Source organism: Leopardus geoffroyi, chromosome C3 (genome assembly GCF_018350155.1).
Source record: "Leopardus geoffroyi isolate Oge1 chromosome C3, O.geoffroyi_Oge1_pat1.0, whole genome shotgun sequence".
NCBI classification, from domain to species: domain Eukaryota; kingdom Metazoa; phylum Chordata; class Mammalia; order Carnivora; family Felidae; genus Leopardus; species Leopardus geoffroyi.
In genome coordinates, this window is record NC_059338.1 from 27642393 (window position 1) to 27669780 (window position 27388).

Genomic DNA, 27388 nt, shown 5'->3' on the forward strand with positions numbered 1-27388 from the left:
GAGAGAGTCTTGGGAGGCGAAAAGCGTGCAGCTCGTCCCCGGCTCCATCATCCCTACTCTGTGCAAGGTGGCTCAATATTCAGGTAGCAGGTGGAGGCTGACTCAACCCGAGCTCATGTGAGATTGTTGGGTCTTGCTCTGCCTGGGGCCTCGGAGAATCCCGGGAGGGCAGGGACAATCTTACTGATCTTCAAAGGATCGCTGTCTCCCTCCCTGCGCTCCCCCTCCTTCACCACGAGATCTCATCAAGGAGGGCTTTGTTCAACAACTATTTGCTAAAGCACTTACTGTGTGTTGGGCATTGTGGTAGGCACCGGAGATACAACAGTGACGAAAACAGACAAAACAGCCATTCCTAGCGTGAGGGGTGGGGGTGGGCAGGGGAAGGTCAGATACTACACAGGATAAGTAAGGGAATACACACATACTGTATCAGATTGCATTGTGAGAAGTGCTGAGGAGGAAAATGAAGCAGGGGAGGGGGTGAGATGCGAGATAGGGTGGCTGGAATGTGAGAAGGTCACCGTCTGGGCTCCAGGAGGTCACCTTCGTGGCTCGTTTGAACCTCCAGGGGGAGCTATAGAAGGCAGATGCGGGAGTGGGGGGCTGGGGGGAGTGTCACCCCCGGGACTCTCATTTAGCAGGCCTGGGGTTGGGGTTGGGCCCAGACATGTGAAGCCATGAGTGTGGTGCTTTCTTAGGAAACCGAGTCTAACTAAGAAAGATGGCACTGGTTTTTTCCCCTACGAAGGCCCTGTGGGAACCCCAGGAAAACTGGACAGGGGTGGCTATGGCAGTGCCCCCCAGGTTTCGAGCTGTGGGGGATCTTCACATGCCATTTCCTCTTCCTGGGGCCCAGGCCCAATGCCCAGCCTCTCCAGGGAAAAGGATGAGTTTGGAGTTCCCGGCCAGAGACTCTACGAGATGCAGATGGGTTGGGCTGGAAGAAGGGGAAAATCCAGTTTGAGGACAGAAGCCTCGTTCGGGGTTCTGCCTCCTGAGTCAGTTCTGCTGCCCAGGGGCAGTGAGGAGGGGCCCCGGCCCAGCCCAGATGCCGCTGTCCCAGTATTTTATAGCAACACCAGCCCTCACCGGGGGCAGTCTGGGGGCCCCGAGCTCTGGCAACAGAGGGGGAAACTTCCCCTCTAACAAAACTTCCTGGGATGATCTGTTTATTCCAGAGAGCACTTTCTGAATACTGACTTTGTGCCAGGTCCCGTTCTAGGGGCTAAGCACACAGCAGAGAGCAAAACAGGCAGAGTCCCTGCTCTCTTCGAGCTTACATTCCATTGAGGGAGACAGACCCTGAACAAGATGATACATGAAATCTAGATTTCTGGTCATGATAAAGGCTGACAAAGAGAGAAGGGAGTTAGGAGGTGTTGGTAGCAAGTATATGATTGAGAGGTTCAAGGGAATGGGGTGACAATGTCCCCCCTCCCCTCCCCCCACCCTACCCCAACCAGGGCTGCACGGGGAAGGTGACTTGAGTGAAGGCTCCAAGTAAGCAAGGGAGTCGCAGGAGTAGAATTCCAGGTGGACGAAATGACAAGTTCGAAGGCACTGGGGCCGAGCTGTGTGTGGCAGGGTTGAGTTACAGCACGTTGGCCGGTGTGACCGGAGCGAGCAGCAAAAGAGGGAAGGCAAGGAGATGGAATCAGAGATCGCATTGACTAATCACAGAGGGCCCCACAGGCCCTATCAAGGACTTGGGTTTTTACTCCCAGTGAGGTAGGAAGACCCAAGGAGAATTTTGGCAGAGGAATGAGTGACCAGATGTGACTTACATATTTAAGGGATCTCCTCTGGCAGCTGTGTTGAAAACAGATGATGTGGGACAAGAGTGGAAGCAAGACCAAGGAGGAGGCCGTCATGTCCATGAGAAATGATGCTAGCTTGGAATGGGCTGTTGGCAATCGGAAGATAAGAAGTGGCTGGATATTTTAAGGGAAGGGCCTACTGGATTTGCTGACCGACAAAACGAGGGCTGTAAGAAAAATTCTACGTTCACACATACCAGGTGCTACGTGAAATCCTTCTGTGCCAATCATTCAGATTTTGCAATGATCGTCTAAGTGAGGTTTGATTGTTATATGCACTTTACAGATCAGGAAACCGACAGAGAGGCTCAGTACCTTGAAAACCCTCAAGTGCTGTTGCTGGTCTTTAAGCCCCATCTTCCCCCGAAAGCAAACTCTGAGCCCTTAGCAGCTCCGCTGTGACCGTCTTATCCATTCGTCCCCCTGCAACTCTCTGCTGCACCTCTACCCTGCGTCGGGCAGCGGACTCGATGTCGGGGATGCAAAGATGAGTAAGAGACAGTGCTTGACCTTGGAGAATGCGTGGTTTGGAGGAGGAGACAGATAGGAGTGGAAATAACTAGGATTATAAGAGATGCGTGATGCAGAGTCCTAAGCCCTCAGAGGACCGGGCTGCCATACAGGGGGTAAGACATCTCAGAGGGGAAGGTGTGAGGCCGGGGCTGGAGTAGGGGGAGAAGAGGGGACCAGAAGAATCGGGGATGGAAAAGCATTCCTGGCTGAGGGCCCTGTGTGTGCCAAGGCACAGAGGTAGAAAGTGGTCTGGCACACCCAGAGAAGGGCACGAAAGGTGCTTTGGTTTGGGAAGAGTGTAGAGAGGCCCGGGAGGCTGGAGTGGAGCCGTGGCACTTTGCCGGGCCTCAGGCCTGCCCAAGAAAGAGCTCCTCCTGAGAACCAGGGGAAACCACCGCAGGGTTCCCAGGGGCAGAGATTCGGTCAGATCTGTTTTCCAAAGATGGCTCTCCATGGTTGGGCGTTAGGGGGGGGGGGGGGGGGGCGGTGGATGCCCAGGGCAGGAGGACGTGGTTTTCCCTGCTTCGGGATGACGCTGCTCGCCATATCTGGTAAGACCATGAGAACCAGTACGTGTTTCCAGGAAACAAACAGTACTCTCCCGTGCATGTGTATCTCCGAGTGTGGTGCCTATAAATAGACTCCGACACGGTGCTTGGCTCGAGTCTCACGCAGGGCCATGGCAGCGTCTTGCCACAGTCCCCGAGCTGCCTCTGCTGCTTCCTCCCCTCCGCTGGCAAGGCTCAGCCCCATCAAGCACCACCCTTCATCACCCAGAGGGCAGGGCCAGGATCTGACCTGTCTTACCATGTTCCCCCTAGGACACCAAGGCCAGTGTCTGAACTGCCGAGTAAAGGATGTGAGTTTGGCCAAAGGGGGAGATATGGAGACTGTGTGAGACTCCCCCGTGACAAAGGTGAAAAGGAGAAGTGGGTTTGAAAACCTAACCCCCCCTCCAGTGGTTCAGGGACCATCCTGGTCAGAGGTAGTGAGTGGATACGATGACCCTCGTCCCATCCATGGGAAGCTCTATGACCTTTACATTAGATTAATGAGGAGAGAGGAAACAGAGGCAGAGAAAGACAATATATATGTATATGTATATGCATATCTAGAGATACACACGTGTATATGTAGATACAGTATATACAAGTATATGTATATAAATATATACATGTATACCCACATATGTGTATATATGGAGAGAAAGACAAAGAAGGCACAGGAAACAGGGACAGAGACAGACAGACAGACAGCTAGAGACAGAGAGATGGGGCAACCAACCGTGGGTTTTAACCATGGCGATCTTCAAAGCCCCAGCTAGAGCAGACCTGCTAAAATAGGGCAGAATCGATGCTGAGGTGCCACGGAGTCCAGCCTAGTTCCCCTTCCACATCCCCAGCTCAGAAATTTACATCAGTTTCTCCCTCTCTTGTCAACTCTGGGGAAAAAAAAGCAAAAAGCAGGGGGACAGCAAAACAGAGAAAACCCAGACTCACAGGGATTCGCAGAGTGAAGCCTCCCGCCCCCCAAGGGCTGACTAACCCCTTCTGCTCCAGGCTGAGGGGGAGCCCACGTTCTTGGCAGTTCTTTGTGAGGCTGAGCCCTGTCCCAGAGGTCAGGGCCTGGATCGGGGGGGCGGGCACTGGGTACCCACCTCTCCTCTGGAGCACCAGGACTTGGCATGTCTCACCAGGCAGCCAAGTGGAGCCCAGTGTCAGCCAGGCCGCCCTCCTGAGCCACCCAATTCATCAGGAGCTGCAGGGACCTTGGGAGACTCCCTCACCTTGGGAGACAGCAGAGTCCTGCTCTCCACATGACTTCCGGTGGAGAGATATAGTTCTTTCCCTCTTGGGCCTCAGTCTCCTCACCTGGAAAATGGGAATAAAACACCTGCTACCGTGTGATCTCCCTTATACGTGGAACAACAACAAAACACCAAGCCTGTAAATACAGAGAACAGACTGGTGGTCGCCAGAGGGGAGGAAGGGGGCCGGGGGGAGTGGGCAAAATGGGTGAAGGGAGCCAAAAGGTACTTCCAGTTATAAAAGAGATAAGTTATGGGGATGTGATGTACAGTATGGGGCTGGCTGCAGTTAATGCTACTGCATTGTATATTTGAAAGCCGCTAGGAGAGTGGATTTAAGAGCCTTCCTTCTAAGAACAATAATTTTATTGCAACTACATACGGTGACGATGTTAACTACTCTTATCGTGGTGATCATTTTGGGATATAGACAAATATCAAAATCATTACGTTGTACACCTGAAACTAATACATTGGATGTCAATTGCACCTCGATAAAATTTATTCTTATTTATTTTTGAGAGAGAGCACAAGCAGGGGAGGGACGGAGAGAGAGGGGGACAGAGGATCAGAAGTGAGCTCCGCGCTGACAGCGGTGAGCCTGATGCGGGGCTCAAACTCACAAGCCACGAGATCGTGACCTGAGCCGAAGTCCAACACTCAACCGAGTGAGCCACCCTGGCGTCCCCATAAAACATTTTTAATCAAAAAAAAAAAAAAAAAAAAAATCTGCTCTCCCATTTTACAGATGATGCAGCTGAGACACAAAGAGGTTGGGTAACTGGCCCATGGCACTATCTTCCCCAGGATTTGGGCCAGGCAGTCTGGCTCTAGATCCTGTGCCTTTCGCCACATGTCTTTGCTGCCTGTCTGCGTCACCAGCATCGTGGGAGGCCCGCCGCAGCGCGGTGAGAGATATTTGTTCAAGCGTGTGAGGCTACGATATCTGCATAAGATCATCCACTTTGACTCTAAGCTTGAATCCCAATTCCTACATCCGCACTGACTTCGGGTTGAACGACGGTGGTGGCCTCTGTGTCGAGGCTGGTGTGGGGCAAATCTTCAGGCTGAAAGGTCTATACCATGGTACGAACTCCCCTTCCCCGCACCTGAGAAAACGAAGAAGGCAGTAAAACTCCCAGCCTTAGCAAATTGAGATGGTTGAATACAATCTAGAACGTGGCAGGATTTTAACGAAATGCTCAAGAGCCGAATCACTACGCATTGAGCACTTTTCCAAAAACCCCCTGATTCTTGAGGTTTAGGGACTACTAATAAAAGTTTCTGAAATGCCCAACACAAACGAACAAACAAACAAAACCCCAAACCAAGCATCTGCTCTGCTTCCCCCACAGGCCTGCTGTGAGCAGGGATTAAGGTGGTAGCATTGTGGGGATTTTGTAAACTGCACGTGACTGGCCCGTGTGCTCCAGGCTGATGCATGCTTCCACGGCCCCCCCAGGGCTCCTAACCGCAGCAGGATGGAGACCCAGCCTGAGTGTGCTTTCTTAGAGGGTGTGTCTGAATCAGTGCTCCCCAGGAAGACCTGTTTGGGGACTGCCTGTCTCCCTCAGGGGTTTGTATACAGAATGTGGGGTAGGGATCACCCTCGGGTAGGGATCACCCCACCCTCGGGTAGGGGGCCATCAGAGGACAAGAAAAGACCTTTTTCTTTTCGTGCTCAACCAAACTACCCACAGCCTCTTTCCTACCCAGCTACCCCAAATCTCCAGACTCCTCAGGGGCCCTCAGATCTTCCGGGAAGGAGCACTCCGGGAAGGAGCACTCTCCAGGCAAGAAGCACTCCGGGGAGTGTCGGGGAGCAGACCGCTCTGCGTTGCCCAGCTCCCATACCCGGAGTGCCCAGAGTGGACCCTTGGAAAAGCTCTGTGCACTCAAGCTGGAAAGGGGGACCAGCGGGATTTGAGGGAGGACCCGGGAGGGCAGAGGCGCGCGAGGACCTGTTTCCAGCGTCTGTGGGAAGCCTCCCGCCTCGGCCTCTTTGTGAAGTTGGTCTTTGCCGCCCCTGGGCTATAACAGCCATCCATTTATGAGGTCTCGTCATCCTACACCCTCGCTGCGCCATAGTTACATGAATGAGGCCCCTGAATTTGACATTTCTAAAATCCACATCACTATGATAACAAAACAGTTACCATTTACGGAGTCCCATCCGCACGCCGGGCAAGGCGTCAGTCACCTAACACAGCTCAAGTCTAATCCTCCGCACAGCCTCAACTGAGTTGGGGCCCCAACTGAGAGGTCGGGAAGCCGGGTCCCACAAGGAGAAGTCACGTGGCCGAGGTCACGCCCAGTAGCATCATCCAAGTCCCAGCCTCGGAAGCCTGCGTTCTTGGGCAATGACCTCTCCAGGGAGGGCATATGATTGGCCTCTCCACCTCCTGTGTGTTTGCTGTTGTAAGCCAGGCCCCCCAGAAGTTAACCGACTCTGGTGCCTGAAAAATCAAACGAAAACGAGTTCTAGGCCTGTCAAGCTAAGTCAGGCCCTTTTGTTCCCACGCAGGTTCTGCCTCTGGCGGTTGGGGTGGTGGCAGGGGCAGAAGCTATCGAAAGAACCAGTCAAGGCTTGGGACCTACAGTCAGAGCTCCTTGCTGTGTGTCCTGAGGTAAGTTAGTTAACTTATCTGAGCTCCACTTTCCGATCTACCTCACAGAATAAAGGTAGGTGTGCCTGGTCGCCAGCGCCACCAGATGTGCCTGCCTGACCCACTGGTCCTAAGTCCCTCCAGGACAGGAATCGCAGTTGGGCCTCGTTCCTGTCACCGGCCTCGACAATTTCTCTGCTTCCTTCAGGTGTCCTTGTAGCTGGCCCTCCCTGGTACCTTTCCCATCAAGGGGCTTCCTCAGGGCCTGTCACTCTGTGGTGATTGTCCAGCGCCAGCCCTGTTCTGTAAGCTCTTTGTGTCCCCAACTTGGGAAGGATGGTCACACAGTGGCTTTTCAGGAAGTGTTTAAAAGGGGGCACTCTGAGGAGTCGGGAAAGCAAGAAGAGAGCCGGCCGCTGACTGGGCGGTGGAAAGGCCCTGAACACTTTGTCTACTTGGCAGGCCGAGTTCGCCTTCTCTGCCCCCGTGGGGCCTCAGGCCTTTCTCGAAACAGTCTGACTCGTCTTTGGTAGAATGGCATCCTGCAAGCTGTTCTCTCCTGCATTTCCTGTGGAGCGGACAGCATTTCCCCCTCAGGCCAGAGCCCTGGGGCCCAGGCCATGCTTCTGAACCTGTCCCCGTCAGAGGGGCCCACACAGGCCGGGTCCATTCCCAGGGCTCACCGCTGACAGAGCCCAGGCTGGCTGATTTGACTTGAGCAATTTCTGGCCTCGGGGCAAGACCGTGATCTCGCTGAGCTTTTCGTTTTGTGTTTTGTATTATTTTGTTTTGTTTTGTTTTGTTTTGTTTTGCCTTCTTGTCCAAGAACCTGAGAGCTCTTTTGCAACCTTTAGTCCCTTTCCTCTGGCAAGAGAAGGAAGGGAGACTTCTTCCATCCTGGGCCCATTTACACTGACTGGGGAGCGGGAGCGAAGGGGTGTGTGTGTGTGTGTGTGTGCCACAGGGGTCACCCGCCGGGCTGCCTCCAGGGGCTTTCTCTAGAGGCCACCCGAGTGGGTCCTTCCCATCGTAGGACCTACAGAGTGACTCCTTTCTGGACTGAACACAGAGGCAAGGTGTTCCAGACCCTTGCCCAGCACCGGGGACCCCCTCTCCAAGCCCAGGAAAGAGGCTGCCTGGCCACTGCTTGGAACCCAGGACATGGGCTGACGGGAGAAGTCCCTTCCCTCCACTCAGGACAAACCCAGGGCCACACGGAGCCACTGCCCCCGCATTCAGCTTGTCGCACACACCCAGGGGAGTCAGCCGGTGAGATAGGGTGACTGGCTTTAAATAAACACCGTCAGCTATTTTAGGCCCCTGGGACCGGGTGCGTTTTCCTGGCCTGACACGCCTTCCAGGAGCAACACCTGTGGAGACGTGCCCAGCTCCCAGCCGGGCGGCGTAGACCAACACGGAGGCCCGGCTCCCCCTGCTGGTGAGTCTGCAGTGTCTTCTCGTCTCCATTGGCCAAGGCCTCCCCCTTGCCATGTTCTCCCTGGCTGCACAGTGGCCAACGCCACACCGCTGACACCATCGGGCTCCACGTGACCTGCCTGAACAGCAGCTCCTCGTACTCAGTAGTGTGAACACGCCTGAGGTGGCTGTGTGACACGGAAAGCTTCTTTGAAGGAGGCTGAGGAGCCATTTCTACATCCTCGGCCCACTCGTGAGCATCTAGGCCAAAGGAATTACTGATGTTCAACAGGTACGTGGTCAGACAGGGGCAGTGGGACAAGGCGGGCACCCATCGCTGTGGAATAAGTGCCTAGAAGGTAGAGGGTCCTGTGGTAGGAACCTGGGGTCCAGGAGAAGGAGCCTGCCGTGGCCCTCCCAAGGGGGGAGCTCTCAATCATGGGAAAAGCAGGCCAGATGGACCTACCAAGAGATCGCATCCTCAGGCAGGGAGCCACACTGAATTTACACGCGAAGGTGAAATGGCCCCAAAGGTGAAGGTTGGGGAACTCCTGAGGCTGAGGCCAGGATGGTGTCTCCGGCGGGGAGCCAGGCCTGGATCGTTCCCTCCATGTCAGGAGTCTCCTGTATCATCCTCTCCTCGACACCCAGCCTCTCCGGGATTACAAGGGGCACTTACTAGTCTTTCTAGCGAGGGGCCCCTCTTCTGTCTTCTAGAGAACCTACAGGTTGAGACAGCGTCCCATGTTCTTTCTGCTTTTCTTGGGCCGGGACCACCTTGGTGTCCCTTCTCCTGGACACCCCCGGATTTCAGGCTGAAATAAATTCCTCATGACTGACTGCAGCTCCCAAAGAAGCTTTTCCTTTTCAGAGTTTCTGCTTAGGGATCCAGGGTGCTCTCACTTCTACCTGGTCCTGGCTCTCTGCCCTTGAGGCCAGGGTGATATGAAGAGGGTATGGGTGAGCCCCAAGCTGATCCCATGTTATCAGTCATAGCACCTCTCCAGCCTCCGGACTTCTTGCTAGGTTGATTTGGTGGTAACCACTGGGGTCGATCACCCCACAGTCCCCCAAGCTCGATCTCCTCACCTCCGCCCGAGAGGACTTCCTTCACGGCACACCCTACTTACCCATTCTGCTGTGTGGCCAAGATCCCTTAGCAACAAGTTCCAGTATGGGCTGTGGGTTACCCCTGTTTACTGTAGCATAATTACAGGACCAGGATTTGGAACCAGATAGACTGGGATCTGAATCCCAGTTCAACCTGTTACTCTCTGTGTTACCTTGGGCAATCTGTGTAACCTCTCAGAATCTCAGTTTCCAAATCTGGCAGCGAGGATAACACAGTTGACTGGACAGCATGGGGGGGACGATTAGGCGCCAACCCTCCACACAGTCAAAAATTCGAGGGTAACGTTTGACTCCCCAAAACTTAATTACTAAGAGCCTACTGTTGGCCAAAAGTCTTGCCGAGAACATAAACACTCGACTAGCCATTATTCTGTATCCTATATGTGTTACATACCGGATTCTTACAAGAAAGCTAGAGAAAAGAAAATATTATTACGCGAGTCATAAGGAGGAGAAGCTACATTTACAGCTCTAGAGTGTATTTGTCAAAAGAAATGTGTATAGAGGCGGACCGGTGCAATGCAAAACCCGTGCTGTTCAAAGACCAAGATGCCATGGTTGTATGGCATGAGGCTGTGCAGGAAGGGAAGGGGATAATGCAGCGACTCCAAGAAATATGTACACTGGGCCAAGGCCAGATGAATCTGAAGGAAAAACATGGTATATCTTGCTGGAGAGTTAATTTAACCGGAAAAAATTTAGGGAAATATATTCTGAAGGAAACCAGCAAAATGTACGCCTTGAGTGCATTTCAAAGAAGCGAGAGGAGGCTGGAAGAAATGCTTTTACTTATGGTCACTTGCTTTGGGTTACGCTCTAAACTTGGGGGTCAGGGGAGCATCTGGTTAAGGGTCACGCTCTCAGCCTCTGGGAGTCTTTTGATAGAAGAGTCTGATGCGTGTGGGGAGCGGGTCCCTGCTTGTGCACAGGGAGACCTCGTCAGGGGAGCTGCCCCAGACTTTGTACAGGCTTTTGCACCTCTGAGATCTTTCCTTGAATAATCCTGACTCTCCCGGGTTTCAGCCACCAGCACCAGATCACGAATCTGAGGCTCCAGTGAAGGAGCTGCGACCAGTGTTCTCTTGCGCAAAATCGCTAGCTGATTAAGAAAGGTGGGTGGGGAGAATCTCTTTTCACAGATTCCAGGGGGGTAGGCGTGGCGATGAGGCCAGTCACTATTGGCTTATTCTAGTACTCTGAGGCCCAACCGCAGAAGCCCTGGGAAATTTTCGGGCTGACCCTGGGAGTCAGGTTGGGGATAACGCTCAGAAACTGGCTACAGGAGCCCTGGCCACATTGGAGAGGAATTCCAGAAACCGCACATTCCAGAACCCTGGAATCAGAGAGGAGAAAAAAGGGAGGTTGTGCGCAGCATGCTCCGGGCTCTGGGCTGGATGGTTTGCACGTGAGGTTTCAGTTACTAACAACAGCTCGTATAAGGTAAGATAGCATTATCTCCGTGCCCAGAGAGGTCGTGAGACTTGTCCAAGGTCACACACCTACCGTGGTAGAAGCTATTAGCAGTTCCCCAACAATTGTCTACTACTTGTCTAGGCAGTTAGAGCTGCCTAGAAAGGAGACTACATTTCCCAGCCTCCTGTGTGGTTAGGCGTGGTCATGTGACTGAGTTCTGACCAGTGAGAAGTAAAAGTCTTGCGGCAGTTTCTGGGAACCTTCCTTAAAGCACAGTTTGTTTTGTGCCCTCTGCCCCTTCCTCTTGGTTCCTACTTCTATTTTGCTGTTTGGCAGCTAGGTGCCACCTTGAACCGTGAGGACAAGGGCCACCCACTAAGAACAGCAGAACAGTGATCTGGAAGAAGACTACCTCTAGGCTTTTACGCGGGAGAAACATAAACCACCTTGTTAAGGCCACGTTGGTGCAGGTTTTCCGTTACCTTCATTTGTACCTCACCCTGACTGAGATACCTAGTAAGTGATGAAGTGGGAGTTTGGACCTGAGTCAATGAGATCTTAAACCCACATTCTTCTACCACAATATGATGTTTCTGGGGCCCCCATGTGTGTTCCAGCTGTACTGCTATAAGGTCTTGGGTGTGAAGCATTCCTTGGAACCATGATGGCATGGGAGGAGGTGGAGGGGGAAGCTTATCTAATGCAACTCTTCACGCTCATTTATTTGAGGCAGCCCAGGGGTCTTTGATGGATCCAGAGGCACCTTGAGGCCAAAGTCCACGACCCTCTCAGGGGCAATATTCCCCCTAAGATCCAGGAAACTCCATCTTTCTCCCATTGGACTTGCTACACGGCCAACCTCTTGGGGTAGGTGAAGGCTGCATTCAGGTAGCCCCCCAACCCCACCCCAGTCTCCTCTGACAGACTGTGGCCACTTGGCACGCCTCTAAGGAAACTTTGCTAAGGAAGCCTGCTGAAACAGGTGAGCAATGCTCTTTCCATTGAGGAGTGTTGTAGGAGTTTTGTGAGCCCAGAACAATCTCACGTAGGCAAGGCATGGCCCCGTTTGGGGAAGGAAGTATGTTTTCTCTTACCCAATCTCAGAAGGGGTGGTTGGCAGCTTCATTAGAACTTAGTCTGAGTTAAAAGGGCTTTACGATCCTACTGTTGGACCACTAGAACCTTCACATCACCAAGGAGAATCTGAAGTAGGAGCCACAACGGCTGGCTCTATATCTGAGAAGATGCTATTCACAAACAGAGAAGACAGTTATCTGGCTGGGTGATCTGGAGGAACTCTCCTACCTTGTCACTTCCCTGGTTCCTATCAGGGGCATTATAATCACTACCTCTCAAGGTTACTGCAGCATTGAATGAGATGAAATTGAATTGATGAAAACACGCTAAATTCTGCAAAGCACTTACCGATGTGAAAGATTACGATTCCACATTTGCATAGTAGAAATAAAAACACTGTTGCTGACACTTTGTGCCCAGCCAGATCCTCTTTCCTGGGCTAGTTGACCCGCAGTTGTGTGAAGACTGGTGCTAACAGTTCACAGGTCTTCCTTTCCAGAGAGTTCCCTTGGCTGAATGGAAGCTGCCTTGCCTGGGGGCCTGCAGCCAGTGACTGGCTGACTCAGGGGCAGGAAAGGCCAGCCCCCTTACCTTAAGGTAGGATTATCTCTGGTACAATCCCTGCTCTGGAGCTCCCCTGCAGGATCAGGCTGATGCTGGTCCACAGCTGAGACCACAGCCTCACTTAGCTCCATCCCCTGCCCTATCCTGCTTCTTTTTCTTTCTCCTGAAAGTTCTTCCTCAGTAGACCACATGTGCTGAAATCTGCTTTTAGGGAACCTGACCCAAGTGTTTACCTCATAAAACTGCTCTGAAGATACAATGATATGATATAGATAAAGAAGTTAGTCCCATACCTGATGTACAGCAAGTGTTCAAAAAAAATGTTAGACATTGTTACCCAGGAGACCAGAGCATCAGAAACCTTCTAGTGTCATAGTAAGGGATAGAAACCCGGTGGGTTGGTCAGTGGATTGAATTTCACCTGCTAAAGCAATGGGATGAGCGGAGAGTGGTGGCTGAATTTTTCTTGGCTATCTATCACTGGTTCTCTCTGCTTTGGGCAGTCAACGAAGATCATCCAGCAGCTGATGAAAAAATTTCAGTCATTATATACATTTACCAACAGAGGGCGCCATTTCCACACAAATAAGTGCATTTCCTGGGCTGATCTGAACGGGGTTTCATCAAGGCAGCTCAGGTTGGTAGGGATGATCAGTTACATGGCAAAGCAGATTTAGGAAAATGTCTTTAAGACCAGCACAGATCATTGGAGAGGAAAGAACAGGGAGAAACAATGGGTGAAGCTGGTGGGGAAGCTTCCCAGGAGGTGAACGAATGGGGTGATGGGACATCACATCCCCAGAGGAAGCCACCAGCCTAGGCTAGGTGATCAGGGCCTGGGTAGGGCAATGGCAGGGAGGATGGCTAAGGGCAGGTGTGAAGGACCTCAAAGAGGGAAACAGGACTATGATTCCAACCAACAGATTATAAGAGAACAATAGGCTCAGTGACCCAGGAGCAGACGTCAGGAAGGACAGTTTTTGTGGAACACTGACAGCACTTTCTCCAGCCGGTTTGACTGCCTTGTTATGGTGTGTACAATGACCTCGCCCTACATAGCACCTTTCCAGCAAGCCATAATTCTGCAGGATTCCTGCTCTGTGAAGATTCTAGAAACCAGTGCAACATTCAGAGATGTTAATAGCATTAGGATTCCATTGGTTCTTTCTATTCAGAGTAGAGAAGGCAAAAAATGACCCACAGTTTTCCCTAGCCTCTGCTCTATGAGAAAGGAATCATACAGTAATTTGAACAGGGAAGGTTTGATAGAAGAAATATCAACTATTTTCAGGGAATTAACTACACAGGGGGAATAGAAGGGAAGATTAAAGAATCTCCTAGGACTGACGGAGAACACACAAAGAAGAAACACACTTGGAAGGGGAGGGAGCACCCAAGGCTGGGGTTCAGCTCTTGTTGGAGAAAGCATGGTTACAGCTCCCTGGGTGGCGGAGAAATTGTCTGGGTTGTTTCTGGACAAAGCTGGTCCACACTCAGAGAGCCAAGATTGATGAGCAGAGAATGGCAGGTTGGGGCTCTTAGCTGGAAGCCTTCTGTTGGGTGCCCAAGTAATTTCCCCAGGAAGTTGCTTTTGGGGGATGCTGATGAACTCATGGCAAAGCCACCTAGGGCTCACTCAGAAACCTTTGGGAAGCTGCTCCTGGGAGAGCACTGAGTCCTGCACTTTACCGGAAACTGGCCCAGTCACCGCTCCTTTGGGAGTCACCCTTGTGAAGGTGCAGCAGAATCTTGGAAAACAGGTGGGGCACCCACAGAACTGGCCACGAAGATGCCAGCAAGGAGTGATGCCGAAACTTGCTGGGTATGAACGCCCCCAGGGCTCCCCCCTGGGGTCCTGGAACCCTGAACAGAAATTTCCTCTCCCCACTACCTTGTTCCTCTAGCGCCCTCTACCGACAAGGTTTAACATGTACCAACTGGCAAGGGAGAACTGTTCCAGGCTCATATGAAGGGTGGGTTTAGAGCTGAAAGGCAATAAATTGTTAATTGCTACAGATGTTAGTGGGTTCCTCTGGGGGCGAGGGCGTAGTGGGAGGGCTCTTCCATAAAACCTTTCTGAAAAATACTACATTAGGAAATATCCCTGCCAACTAAGAAGTGAATCAAAATGAAGAACTCAAAAAATGAAGTTCTAAAACAAAAGGCAAAGAACAATTAAATCAGTAGAACCAAATAAAACTACACAAACTAAATAATTGTGATTCACGTGATGCAAAAGTCCATAAAAAATGAGATAAAGATAATTCTTACAATTATATACTGTATAATAAAGATTTCATCATTATGAACTGGGGTTTTAGATAACAATTCACTTTGACAAAAACTGGGAAATAGCAAAGTTAAATTTTTCATCTAGCAAAGGAGACGTCAATAGGTATGGGAACATGTGAATTTGAAGACAGGTCAAAAGAAGTCATCCAGCGGAGCAGAACAGAGTTCTGAAATAGACCCACACACATATGGTCAAGTGATGTCCTACACAGAATTAAAAAAAAAAAAAAAAAGCTAACCATAAAAGAAATACTTCTTTTATGAAGTCTTAGAATATGATTCACTCAAAATTAAAGACTGCTGTTCATCAAAAGACTCAACTGAGAAAAGAAATAGACAAAACCAAAGATTGGTAGAAGACAGTCACAATACATGTATCTGAACATGCACTTCTGTCCAGAATATATTTAAAAAACTCGCATAACACAGTAACAAAACCAAACAACTTAAGAAAAATATGGATGACAGACTCAAACAGACACTTTACATAAGAAGACATACAAATGGACAGTAAACACAGGAAAGAGTGCTCAACATCATTAGTCAGCAGGAAAAAATAAAAACCACAGTGAGCTGTCACTACACGCCCACCAGAATATTTAAAATTTCTGAAACCAGCAACAACACATGTTGGCAAGTATTTGGCATAACTGGAACTCTCACACTTTGCTTTTGGATGTGTCAAATGGTACAACTACTTTGCAAAGCTGCTTGGAGGTTCTTATAAAGTTAAACACACATCTACTCAATGATCCTGTAATTCCACACCTATGTATTTATCCAGATGTTACGGACTGAATGGGTGTGTCTTCTCTCCCCCCCAATTCATGAAAACCTCACCTCCAATATGATGGAGACTTTGGGGAGTAATTAATGAAGGCTTTGGGAAGGAGAGTGGAGCCCTCATGAATAGGATTAGTATCTTTATAAAAGGAGACAAGAGAGACATCAGTCTCTCTGCCATGTTAGGGTACCATGAGAAGATGGTCAGATGTAAACCAGGAAAAGTGCTGTCACCAAAAACCCAACCATGCTGGCATCCTGAACTTGGACTTCCAGCCTCCAGAATTGTGAGAAGTAAATGCTAATTGTCTTAGCCAGCCAGTCTATGGTATTTTGTTATAGCAGCCCGAACTGATGAACGCACCAAAGAAAATAAAAACATATGTCCACAAAGAGACTTATACATGAATATTCATAGAAGATTTACATTCATAACAACCCCAAAATAGAAACAATCCAAAGTCAATTAACAGGAGGAATGTATACACAAACTGTAGTATAATTATACAATGAAATCCTTCTCAGCAATTGAAGGAAACAAATATTGATAAACACAATACTATGGATGAGTCTCAAAACGTTATGCTGACTGAAATATGCCAGATGCTAAAGGGTATACACTTTGTGATTCTATTTATATGACATTCTAACACAGACAAAACTAAATCTATGACCATAGAATAAAATCAGTGGTTTTGGTGTGAGGGGTTACAGATTGACTGGGAAAGGCACAAGAGAACTTTCTGGAGTGATAAAGTTGTTCTCCACCATAATAGAAATATAGGTTATACAGGTGTGCACATTATAATAATTCATTTAATTGTACATGTAAGGTGTATACATTGTTGTGTACATACGTTATACTTCAACACAAAGGAAAAGTAAATAAGATAAATAGGTATAAAATTTAACTGGGCAAAGGAGAAGGCAAAACTACATGAATGAAAACCAGTAGAAACAACTAAGAAATAGACACAGACCCAAAAGGGATGTTGGAGTTATCGGACACATACTTTAAAATAACTGTGCTTACTATGTTCAAGGAGATAGAAAATAGATGAATATTTGCGGAGAACTGGAAAGTAAATAATGTGACATAACCGACTTGAAAAAGATCCAAATAGGGGCGCCTGGGTGGCGCAGTCGGTTAAGCGTCCGACTTCAGCCAGGTCACGATCTCGCGGTCCGTGAGTTCGAGCCCCGCGTCGGGCTCTGGGCTGATGGCTCAGAGCCTGGAGCCTGTTTCCGATTCTGTGTCTCCCTCTCTCTCTGCCCCTCCCCCGTTCATGCTCTGTCTCTCTCTGTCCCAAAAATAAATAAACGTTGAAAAAAAAAAAAAAAGAAAAAGAAAAAGATCCAAATATAAATTATAAAACTGAAAAAAAATTTCAAACTGAACATAAGAACTCAAAAAAGGAATTTTACAGCAGACTAGATGCAGTTAAAGAGAGAATTAGTAAACTGTATGATAGATCCAAAGGAAATATCCAGAACAAAGCATCACACAAATCTTGGTGTTGTATTTTCACTTTCATCTGGCTTGAAGTATTTTTTCATTTCTCTTGAGACTTTTTTGACCCGTGTATTACTTAGAAGTGTGTTGTTTAACCTTCATATATCTTATGATTTTCCAGCCATCTTTCTGCTACTGATTTCTAGTTTAAGTCCATTGTGACCTAAGAGCATACTTTGCACGACTATTATTCTTTTAAATAGGTTAAGATATGTTTTATGGCCCAGAATGTGTTCCATCTTGGTGACTGTTCCATGTAAGCTTGTGGGGAATGTGGATTATGCTGTTGTTGGGTGAAATGTTCTATAAATGTCAATTAGATCCAGCTGATTAATAGTGCTGCTCAGTTCAATTATATTCTAACTGATCTCATACCCACTGGATCTGTTAGTTCCTGGATGGGTGTTGAAGTCTCCAAATATAATAGTAGATTTGTCTGTTTCTCCTTGAAGTTCTCAGCTTTTTCCTCAATATTTTGATGTCCTATGGTATACACACATTAAGAATTACCATGTATTCTTGGAGAATTAACACTTTTATGTTTATGTAATGTCCCTCTTTATCTCTGATCATTTTTCTTGTTCTTGTTTTCTTGTCCTGAAGTCTGCTTTGTCTGAAGTTAACATCTGCTTCAGATTCATTTTGATTAGTATCAGCATAGGATATCTTTCTCCATCGTTTTACTTTTTCTTTTTTAAAGTTTATGTATTTATTTTGAGAGAGAGAGAGAGAGAGAGACTCTTTTCTTTCCCCACAGCATTGATGCGTTTAATAAGTTCACCCCTTCAGGGGCTCCTGGGTGGCTAAGTCGGTTAAGCATCCAACTTCAGCTCAGGTCATGATCTCATGGTTCCTGGGTTCAAGCCCTGTGTTGGCCTCTGTGCTGACAGCTCAGAGCCTGGAGCTTGCTTCAGATTCTGTGGCTCCCTGTCTCTCTGACCCTCCCCTGCTCATTCTCTCTCTCTCTCTTCTCTCTCTCTCTCAAATAAACATTAAAAAAATAAGGTTACCCCTTCAGGTCCTATTTGCAGCAACCAATATTTCTTTGAAATGCCAGACAGACCCAGCAGTAGCCAACAGTACACTTCAGATCTCGAGTTAAAAGTTCAGGTTCTCTGAGCATTTGGTGTTGCAGTGGCACTTGCCCAAAACTGGTACCTCCCTACAGCTGGATAACTTTAAATGTACCGGTGAAAAAAGGCTTTTTTTCCCCATCAAGGGGAAGAAAGAAAATCACTCTTCAAAACCTGCAGACCTGGCTGTGAGGTCTTTCCTCCTGTCCCATCTCTTCAAGTTTGCGTTTTGCAGTGGAACAAGAGAGACTAAAATCTAACCTGACTTACAAGAAACAAGACAGTGATGGCTATAAAGGGAGTGACCAGGAGCAAATGAGATATTCCTTCACCTCCCACATCCAATATATGTGCCTCGCAGAAAAACAACAAAAAATAACAGGTCCACAAAATACAACAGCTAAAATTACAAAATCCATTCATCCAAGGATGGTGGAAGGCAGGAAGGGGAGTTGCAAGGATAAATAGCACAGGGAGAAAAAAGAAAAAAGTATTCAAATCGCTCCAGGCACGGGGGCCGACAAGTGCTAGAAAAGAGCTATAGAAAAACCTGTGGTCCATTCAGAATCACCGGTGTTAAAAATCCACATCCTGGGGTCGGGAAGATTCTGCCTTATGTGCACCAGTGACAAAGATCCCAGTTCCTCCGAGAGAAGGGAATATGCAGCGGGCCCTTGGCAGAGTGAGTCCTGCCTTCCCAGGTGGAGGAAGGGACAAGGAAAAGAGATCCTACAGCCTCCTTCCGATCCCACCCATCCACTCTGGATGGCAGGTAACTCAGTGGCCGGCAGCAGCCTTCAGTTTGGCAGGAGAGCGATGGTGGTGAAGGGAATTTCTCTGCAGAGATCGAGCTACTCAGGGCAGACTATAGGTAGACCGTCTTGTGGAAAAGTCTATTGCTTAAGAAAACCACCAAGGAGAAGAGGCACAACTGGAAAAGGCATGCTGTGCCAGGGGTCTTTGCTTCATTGCCGCCCATAATGAACAGAGGAACAAGGATGGGGAAGAGGCATCCACTGAGAATATACCAGGACGGCGTTGCTGTGAGGAAAGCCAAGGGCAACCCAAATCCAAAGTGGTGAGGCCGGTTCCTTTCTATGCTTGACAACTGCTGGTGCCCTTCAATTCCTCCATTGAACCAATGATATTCAAAGCAGTGAGTAGAGGAGGGACATACGCAGAAGACTAACGAGCTGACCAGCAAGGTGGTTGAGAAGGAGACTCACGAACATCCCCCGGATGAGAAAAAGAGCCTGCCGCAAAAGGTTGAAGAGCATGTCAGTAATTATTTGGCTGAGACTAGGGAATGGGTGAGGCGTCCTTCCTGATACCTCAGATGCTAGATCAGCTATGTCTTGAAAACAAGCGGCGTTGACAACTTTGCTAAGCACAGACAGAGGAAGCATGCAAAGAGCACTGAAAATGGACGGAAGGAAGAAACATCTCCACGTGGCGATGGATCGCCGACAATTTGGGCTGTTACGGAGTGGAGTACAGAAATGAACACCTGGTAAAACAAGAGGAGACTCAACCAGAATGCTCCACTCTCCCAAGTGCAGCACTGGAAAATTCCACTAAGGCTATGCGGCTCAGTCTCCTGCTTCCTTTCTGTACGTTGGGCTGTCCTCGGCGTCAGAACACCTGCTTGCCCTTCTTTGACGCTGCTCCTCTCTCTTTTGCTGAATCTGAGCATGCAGCTTTGAGATGGCACAAATTCCCTACAGGGAGTCTTTGGTTTCCCTGGCAAAGTCCTGGAAAAAGGTTTGACACCTGTCAGCCATCTCTTCGCCACCCAAAACGTACCAACTACGCAGAGGAGACAGAAGCATCTCAAAATCTCTCATCATGAAGGACCTTCTCTTCAAGAAAGAGGATACTCCGAGTGGAAACTAACAAGATCAGAGAAAGGAACAAAGCATTCAGAATGGAAGCCTGAGAGAGAAAGAATCTTAAGCAGTCTCCATGCTCGGTGTGGAGTTAATGTGGGGCTCGATCACATGATCCTGGGATCATGGCCTGAGCCGAAATCAAGAGTTGGACGCTCAAACAACTGAGCCACCTGGGTGCCCCTCCGTCCTTTTACTTTTAATCTGTGTCTTTATATTTATTTTTTTTTTAAGTTTATTTATTTATTTTGAGAGAAAGAGAACAGGGGGAGGGCAGAGACAGAGAGAGAGAGAATCCCAGGCAGGATCTGCACTGTCAACAGGGCTTAAACTCACAAACCATGAGATCATGACCTGAGCCAAAGTCAGATGTTTAAAAAAAAATTTTTTTTAACGTTTATTTATTTTTGAGACAGGAAGAGACAGAGCATGAACTGGGGAGGGTCAGAGAGAGGGAGACACAGAATCTGAAACAGGCTCCAGGCTCTGAGCTGTCCGCACAGAGCCCGACGCGGGGCTCGAACTCACAGGCCGCGAGATCATGACCTGAGCCGAAGTCGGCCGCTTAACCAACTGAGCCACCCAGGCGCCCCCAAAGTCAGACGTTTAACTGACTGAGCCACCCAGAGCACCCCTGTGTCTTTATAGTTAAAGTGGACTTACTATAAACAACATAATTGGGCCTTGTTCTTTAATCCATTGTGATAGTCTATATCTTTTGATTTTTGTTAATTAGTCCATTCACATTTAAAAGCGATTATTGAGGGGCGCCTGGGTGGCGCAGTCGGTTAAGCGTCCGACTTCAGCTCAGGTCACGATCTCGCGGTCCGTGAGTTTGAGCCCCGCGTCGGGCTCTGGGCTGATGGCTCAGAGCCTGGAGCCTGTTTCCGATTCTGTGTCTCCCTCTCTCTCTGCGCCTCCCCCGTTCATGCTCTGTCTCTCTCTGTCCAAAAGATAAATAAACTTTAAAAAAAAAAAAATTCTAAAAAAAAAAATAATAATAAAAAAAATAAAAAAATAAAAAATAAAAGCGATTATTGATATAATTGGATTACTATTTACCATGTTGGTAACTGTTCTCTATTAGTCATGCTTGTTTTTTTTTTTTAAATCTTCCCCACTTTTTCCTCCTTCTCTAGTTTTATTTTATTTTATTTTTAAAGTTTACCTATTGTAGAGAGAGCGAGTGTGTGAGCAGGGAAGGGACAGCGAGGGGGGCAAAGTATCCAAAGCAGGCTCTGTGCTGAGAGCAGCCTCAAACTCACAAACTCTGAGATCATGACCCGAGTGGAACTCAGGCGCTCAGCCTCCTGAGCCACTCAGGTGCTCCTGCCTTCTCTAGTTTTAATTCAACATTTCACAAGATTGCACTTCCTCTTTTCTTTCAGCATATCGGCATACCGTGTACTTCTTTTAAACCGTTCTTAGTGGTTGTCCTAGTATCTGCAATATACATTTACAACTAACATTACTCCAGCTTCTACACCATTTCACGAGTGTGCAGCTACCTTACAACAGAATATTCCCGATTCCTCCCTCTGTCCCTCATAACATTGCTGTCGTTCATTTCACTTATCCATATGCTATAATCCCCTAACACGTTGTTGCTATTATTACTTTGAAGACTTATCTATCAGATCCATTAAGAATAAGAAACATGAGGGGCGCCTGGGTGGCGCAGTCAGTTAAGCGTCCGACTTCAGCCAGGTCACGATCTTGCGGTCCATGAGTTCGAGCCCCGCGTCGGGCTCTGGGCTGATGGCTCAGAGCCTGGAGCCTGTTTCCGATTCTGTGTCTCCCTCTCTCTTTCTGCCCCTCCCCCATTCATGCTCTATCTCTCTCTGTCCCAAAAATAAATAAACGTTGAAAAAAAAAATTTTTTTTAAAAAGAATAAGAAACATGAAAGATTTTATTGTATCTTTATTTATTCCTTCTCTGGTGCTCTTTGTTATACAGATCTGAGTTTGTGACCTGTGTCATGTTCCTTCTCTCTGAAGAATTTCTTTAACAATTTTTTAAAGTTTATTTATTTATTTTGAGAGAGAGAGAGAGAGAGAGAGAGAGAGAGTACGCAGAAGCAGGGGGAGGGGCAGGGAGGGAGGGAGAGAGGGAGTCCCGAACAGGCTCCCCACTGTCAGCGCAGAGCCCGATGCAGGGCTTGATCTCACAAACCGCGAGGTCATGCAAGTGGGGGTGGGGCGGAGAGAGAGGAAGAGAGAGAGAGAGAAAATCCCAAACTCGACTTGGGGGTCGATCCCACGAACTGTGAGATCATGACCTGAGCCGAAGTCAAGACTCGGACACTTAACCGACTGAACCACCCAGGCGCCCCTGAAGAGATCTTTCTCTAAACTGTAATGTGAGGAGGAAGTGGGGCTTCTGGAGGGAAGATCTATAACGCCTGACACCACTCCTCAGACTGGACCCCCAGCGGCTAATTCTCAAGCTAGCCCGCCCTCAGCCTCCAGCAATTCATCACAATCACTATTTAAGGGTTCCTCCCAGCTTATTAAACTTGTAGAATCAATGAGTAAACATATGAGAGTGTTTTCCTTCAAAAGATGAGTGAAATACACAAAACTTGGGCACGCTAGTTTTTTTTTTTAAAAAAGGAAGAACTCAAAGGCCCAGAATTGAGAGTGAGAATCATAAATGAGTGTACGAGGGCATGATGTATGACGTGTCCCGCGGGGCCCTGCCCGGGCCCAGCCCAGGGCATGTGACAAAGCACCCCATGATGGCCTTGGGAGACCCACAGGAGAGGAAGCACATCCTCGGAGTCACTCAGCAGGCGGGGAGTGTGGATGGAAGTGCCTGAAATAGAAGCCTGTGCACAACCTCTGAGTGGGAGCTGAGGGAACCCTTGTAGGGCTGAGATGTTCCCACAAGGAGCGAGGTTTTGTGTGTGTGTGTGTGTGTGTGTGTGTGTGTGTGTGTGTGTGTGTTTTGGCCGATCCTGTCTGCCTGGCTCCCCAGAGGCTGAGTGGAACCCATCTCAGGGGGAGTCCCGGTCCAAGGTCCCGAGCTAAAGGCCACCACCGCTGCACGCGTTTAAAACCTTGAGTGATAAGGAGTCTCAGCTTCAAGTTTGGGGGAAGATAAGAAAAGCTTCAAAGCCTGTGGTTGGGACCAAAAGCGCTCCCTCCAAGGGGCTGAAGCGTGAGTTACTCAGAAGGCTGCGCCTCCCCGAGGGATTTGCGTTGAGTAATGACCTCAGCCCAGAGCAGTGCTAACCCTGCAGGCTATTAGCTCCACAGAGGCAGCGGCTGTGAGTGGATCTCAGGGTGCCCAACGCCTGGCACAGTAGTTGCAAGCTAGAAGATATACAGCCAACAGGCACATCAGCCATTTTTGTGTGTGTGTAAATAATGAAAGCGATGTTTGCTCATTGTGAATAGTCAGAACGTAATTGCCCGAGGTTGAAAATCCGAAGCCCTGCCTGACACCTGCTCTGGTTTCTTGAAGTTCCTTTTTTTTTCTGTTTGTTTTAGTCCATCCTTCACGTGGGGACTCTTTCATCAAGAGTCTGGTGATCCTGGCTTTTCTTCCGCATGCAGTCGTGAATCATCACCATCGGAAGCTCTGGGGCTTGGGCGGTTTCTCATCTGAGGCCCCATCTTGGGGTGATGGGACCAGGACACGGGTATTCCTCTGGGGGCCCCCACACGGCGTTTGAGTGTTGGTGGTCAGAGCTTCAGTCACTTTCCCTTGGCAGTTTTCCCTGAGAATAACTTTTCAATGCCTGGCTTGGGGATCTAGTGGAGCGAAGGGCTGGGGTCTGAACGCCCCACATGCAGACTGTCACGTAATTCTCCGGTCATCCGTCTCTGTCTTCAGTCTGGCGTCCACACCCCCATCCTCACTCCCCTCTGTGCTGAGCAAGGTGCTCCCAAGTCTACAGTCGCTCTGGTCCTTCCCTGCATTTTCTGGCTGGCTCCCAAGACGCTGGGCAGAACCCATTTGGACAGGCAAGGCCACTGGAAAAAGTGGATCTGGGGGTGTAACAGTTCACCCACACCTATAATTGTCAGCCTCGCCCCACTTCATGACATTCTGCCAACTCCTGCAGCTTTCCAGGGTACCTTGGCATGAGTCCCCGGCTTCCTGTCTTTCTTTCTTTCTTTCTTTCTTTCTTTCTTATTTCTTTTTTAAAGTTTATTTATTTTGAGAGAGACGGAGAGCAGGGGAGGGGCAGAGAGAGGGTGAGAGAGAGAGAATCTCAAGTGGGCTCTGCAATGTCAGCCCGAAGTCTGATTCGGGGCTCAAATTCACGAACATGAGATCATGACCTGAGCCAAAATCAAGAGTCAAATGCTTAACTGACTGAGCCACCCAGGCGACCCCCCCCCTCCCCGCCCTTTATTTCTTTTGTGGAAGATTTTATTTTTAAGTAATCTTTACACCCAACATAGGGCTCAAGAGTCAAGAGTCACATATACCACCAACGGAGCAAGACAACCATTCCCTGTATTCTTTTTTTTTTTAATGTTTATTTATTTATTTTGAGAGAGAGAGAGAGGGCAAGAGAGCTCTGCACCATCAGCACAGAGCCCGACGTGGGGCCTGAACTCACAAACTGTGAGATCATGACCTGAACTGAAATCAGGAGTTGGATGCCCAACCGACTGAGCCACCCAGGATCCCCCCCCCCACTTTATTCCTTTTTAATGGGATATAGAATTCCAGGCTCGAGAGGGAACACCTAAGCCTGTTTTAGGTTTATGTTACATTCTTGAATGTTGCAAGGAGCGTAATGGACATTGTTGTACATCGATAATTATGTGTAAAAATATATAAGGGAGGGAAGAAGAGAGGGAGAGAGAAAAAGAAAGAGAAAAGGAAAGAGAGGAAAGGAGTCTGTGTGGAATGTCAGGCGTCTGAACCAGACAGGTGGGGGAGAGCCTTGGGGGGTGAGTACACTGCGTTTCCCATCCTGACCCACTCTGCCTGGACCGCGTCCTTCCCTCTCAGTTCTGGTACCCATGGCCTGCCCACCGCCTCAGGCTCAAACCTGTTACTGGTAAGAGAAGCAACTTCCCCTTGGGTTATGGTCCACCAGGATCTGGAAACAAGCTGACGCTTGGACAGGCAAGGCCACAATCTTCATGGCCAGAGTGGGCTCTGTGTGCCCTTTGTCCCCAAAGGATGCCCTGACTCCCAGACCTGAGTTTCAGCATGACTGAAGGAACATCAGCCAGCCATCATGAGCTCTACCCTCGCCTGAGACTCAGGCTCATCCGAAGGTGCCTGGATAGGAAAGGGAAGAGCCCACGAGTCTCCAACTCGGCTCTGGCTCCTCTTGTATCCGGCTTTGGTCAAGTTTGCAAATTCTCTGGCTTCTCCTTCCCCACCTACTCTTGGGGGAGAATGGCTTCTGCTAATATACTAAGGAGATTTGACTTGTATATTTAGATCATACAAGTATATTTGTATATTTAGGGGAGGTTTGCATGTCTCACATCAAGCAGCTACTTCCCGAGCACTTGACATTGATTGAGTATTGAAGGATACTGAGGAATAACGTCCAACAATCAGCTCACTCAACAGATATTAACTGAGGCCTCCTGTTGTATGTACCAGCCCCTGGGGCTGTCGGTGCATAGTAGCAGGCAAACAGACACGGTCCCTTCTCTTATCCTGAGTTCAGAGGGGTCTTAGCAGGAGGATCTGATCTAAGTTTCTCAAAGACCGGCCGGGCTGCTGTGGGGAGAATGACGAGCAGGGGGCAAGAGAAGGACGAAGGAAGGGCAGTTATGAGGCTCCCTCAGTGGATGGGGCGAGAGCTAATGGTGGTTGCTGGTGGCGGAGGAGGTGGAAGGGAGGGAGGACTTCTTGTAGCATCTGGTCACGTGAGGGTGGGGGAAAGCGTCATGTGACTGCAAGAACAGGCTGGACGGTGATGCCTTTTACCGTGATGGGGAAGAACTGGCTGGAATGTGGGAAGGAGCAGTTAACGGACGCATCCGAAGGCTCGGCACAGGCTCAGCACTGGGAGGCATGGAGAGGCGTGTGGGGAGAGGCCCAGGCAGCTCCAGGGATGTGGTGCCTGTGTGCAGCAAGGGAAGAGGAGCGTCACGCCAGCCACTGTGATCGTGGTCTCCTCATAAGACCTGGTTGGTGCTCTGTCACTCTTAAGCCCTTTCACACACTATCTACTCGATCCACGTCGCAAGTAAGATAGGTAGTGTTATCTCCATTCTGCAGATGAGGAAACTGAGACTTGGAGAGGTTGTCACTAACCCCAGCTCGGACAACCGGGATGGATGTGACCCGGAGGAGGCTCTAAAATGTCTGTATAGGAGTCTGCTCTGGGGTGGGCTGGGCTGGGGCTTTATCTTGAAGTTTCATTGTATATCAGTCGCACCAGTCTTACTTGAATTTGTGTTTTGGGGTGGGGGGCGCTGGGAGAGGGTGGGAGAAACCAACGGGCATGGAACGAAGGGTATAAAGCCCCTCAGGTCATTGGTTGGGAGATCCACTGAGGCACACCCAGCTCTGTCTTGAGCACACCCAAGCAGGGAGTGCTTTCCTGTTCTGGATGGAAGGAGTTGTTCCCAGATCACAGGAGATGGTGTGGACCAGCATGGCTGGGGAGGAGGCAAAGCCTGACTCAGATGGATCCCTGTAAGATTTGAGGGGCCGGGAAGGCTGCCCCAGGAGGGAAGGGGTCAAGGAGCAAAGGGCTGGTGTGCTATCAACTAGAAGATACCAGGACCTTTCAGCTCTAGACATGGGCCACGTGCACTGGGGGGCTGAGACTTTCGTACTTGAGTTAGAAATTGGGGCGCGGGTGTTCTGGGTCGGTGCCCGCGAAAGGTTCAACCCTAGCTTCACAGGACATGGGCCTGCCTTCTCCTCCCCAGGCCCCCACCTCCAGGCAGCAGCTTTGTATTCCTTGATATTTTGCAGTTTTGGTCTGCCTATCAGGTCAGCCTCGAATGCGCCCTACCCGGCCTGAGACATAATTGTAGAAGTCCAAGTTGGTGAAGCAACGCACCGCTCTCCTCTCCTGCCGGCATGTCCAGTGCCCTCCCACCCAGACCCCCTTAGCAGACATCACCCCACCCTGCTGTCCTCAATCAGTGGTTCTCAACGGATGGGATGCATCCAGGGTTTTTAACCATCTCGCTGTCCCTGCGGTCTGATGGGAGGTTTTGTCTGAGACGATCCGTGAGTGAATATCTGGCCAGAACCATCCTGCCGTTCTCCCTCTGTCTGCGAAACTATTAGTTCTCAAAGCTCTCCTCAAGCACCACCTCCCCCATCTTCTCCCCCACTCGGGCTGGGTTCTGGCCACACACCCCCCCCTTTACTCCCAGGGCACCCCTTCATCCTGCCCCTTGTCTTTGCTACTATATACGGTGCAAGTGATACAACCTTGATTTTTTCCCATTTCGGTAGACAATGAAGTCATTGACATTGATGAAACATCCTTTTCCTACTCAGTTGAAACATTGCCTTTGTTGAACATGTTTTCCACATATGCTCAAACC

General features: G+C 49.3%; 1 protein-coding gene and 1 pseudogene across 4 annotated transcripts in view; one reads left to right on the top strand and one right to left on the bottom strand.

The window, feature by feature from the left end:
- The first annotated feature begins 8167 nt into the window (after positions 1-8167).
- The window catches only part of CHIT1 (chitinase 1), a 34752-nt gene continuing 15531 nt past the window's right edge, over positions 8168-27388 (top strand). For 2 of the 4 annotated variants that reach the window (XM_045456417.1, XM_045456418.1), the window contains exon 1: positions 25868-26008. Coding sequence is in view for 1 of the 4 variants with exons in the window: in XM_045456415.1 (XP_045312371.1) it covers positions 8444-8454 (11 nt within the window). In the remaining 3 variants the exon portion in view is untranslated. Of the gene's footprint in view, positions 8455-25867; positions 26009-26145; positions 26185-27388 lie in introns of those variants that run through there. The other 2 variants (XM_045456415.1, XM_045456419.1) reach the window with 2 other exon arrangements.
- LOC123586860 lies at positions 17896-20006 on the bottom strand (annotated as a pseudogene).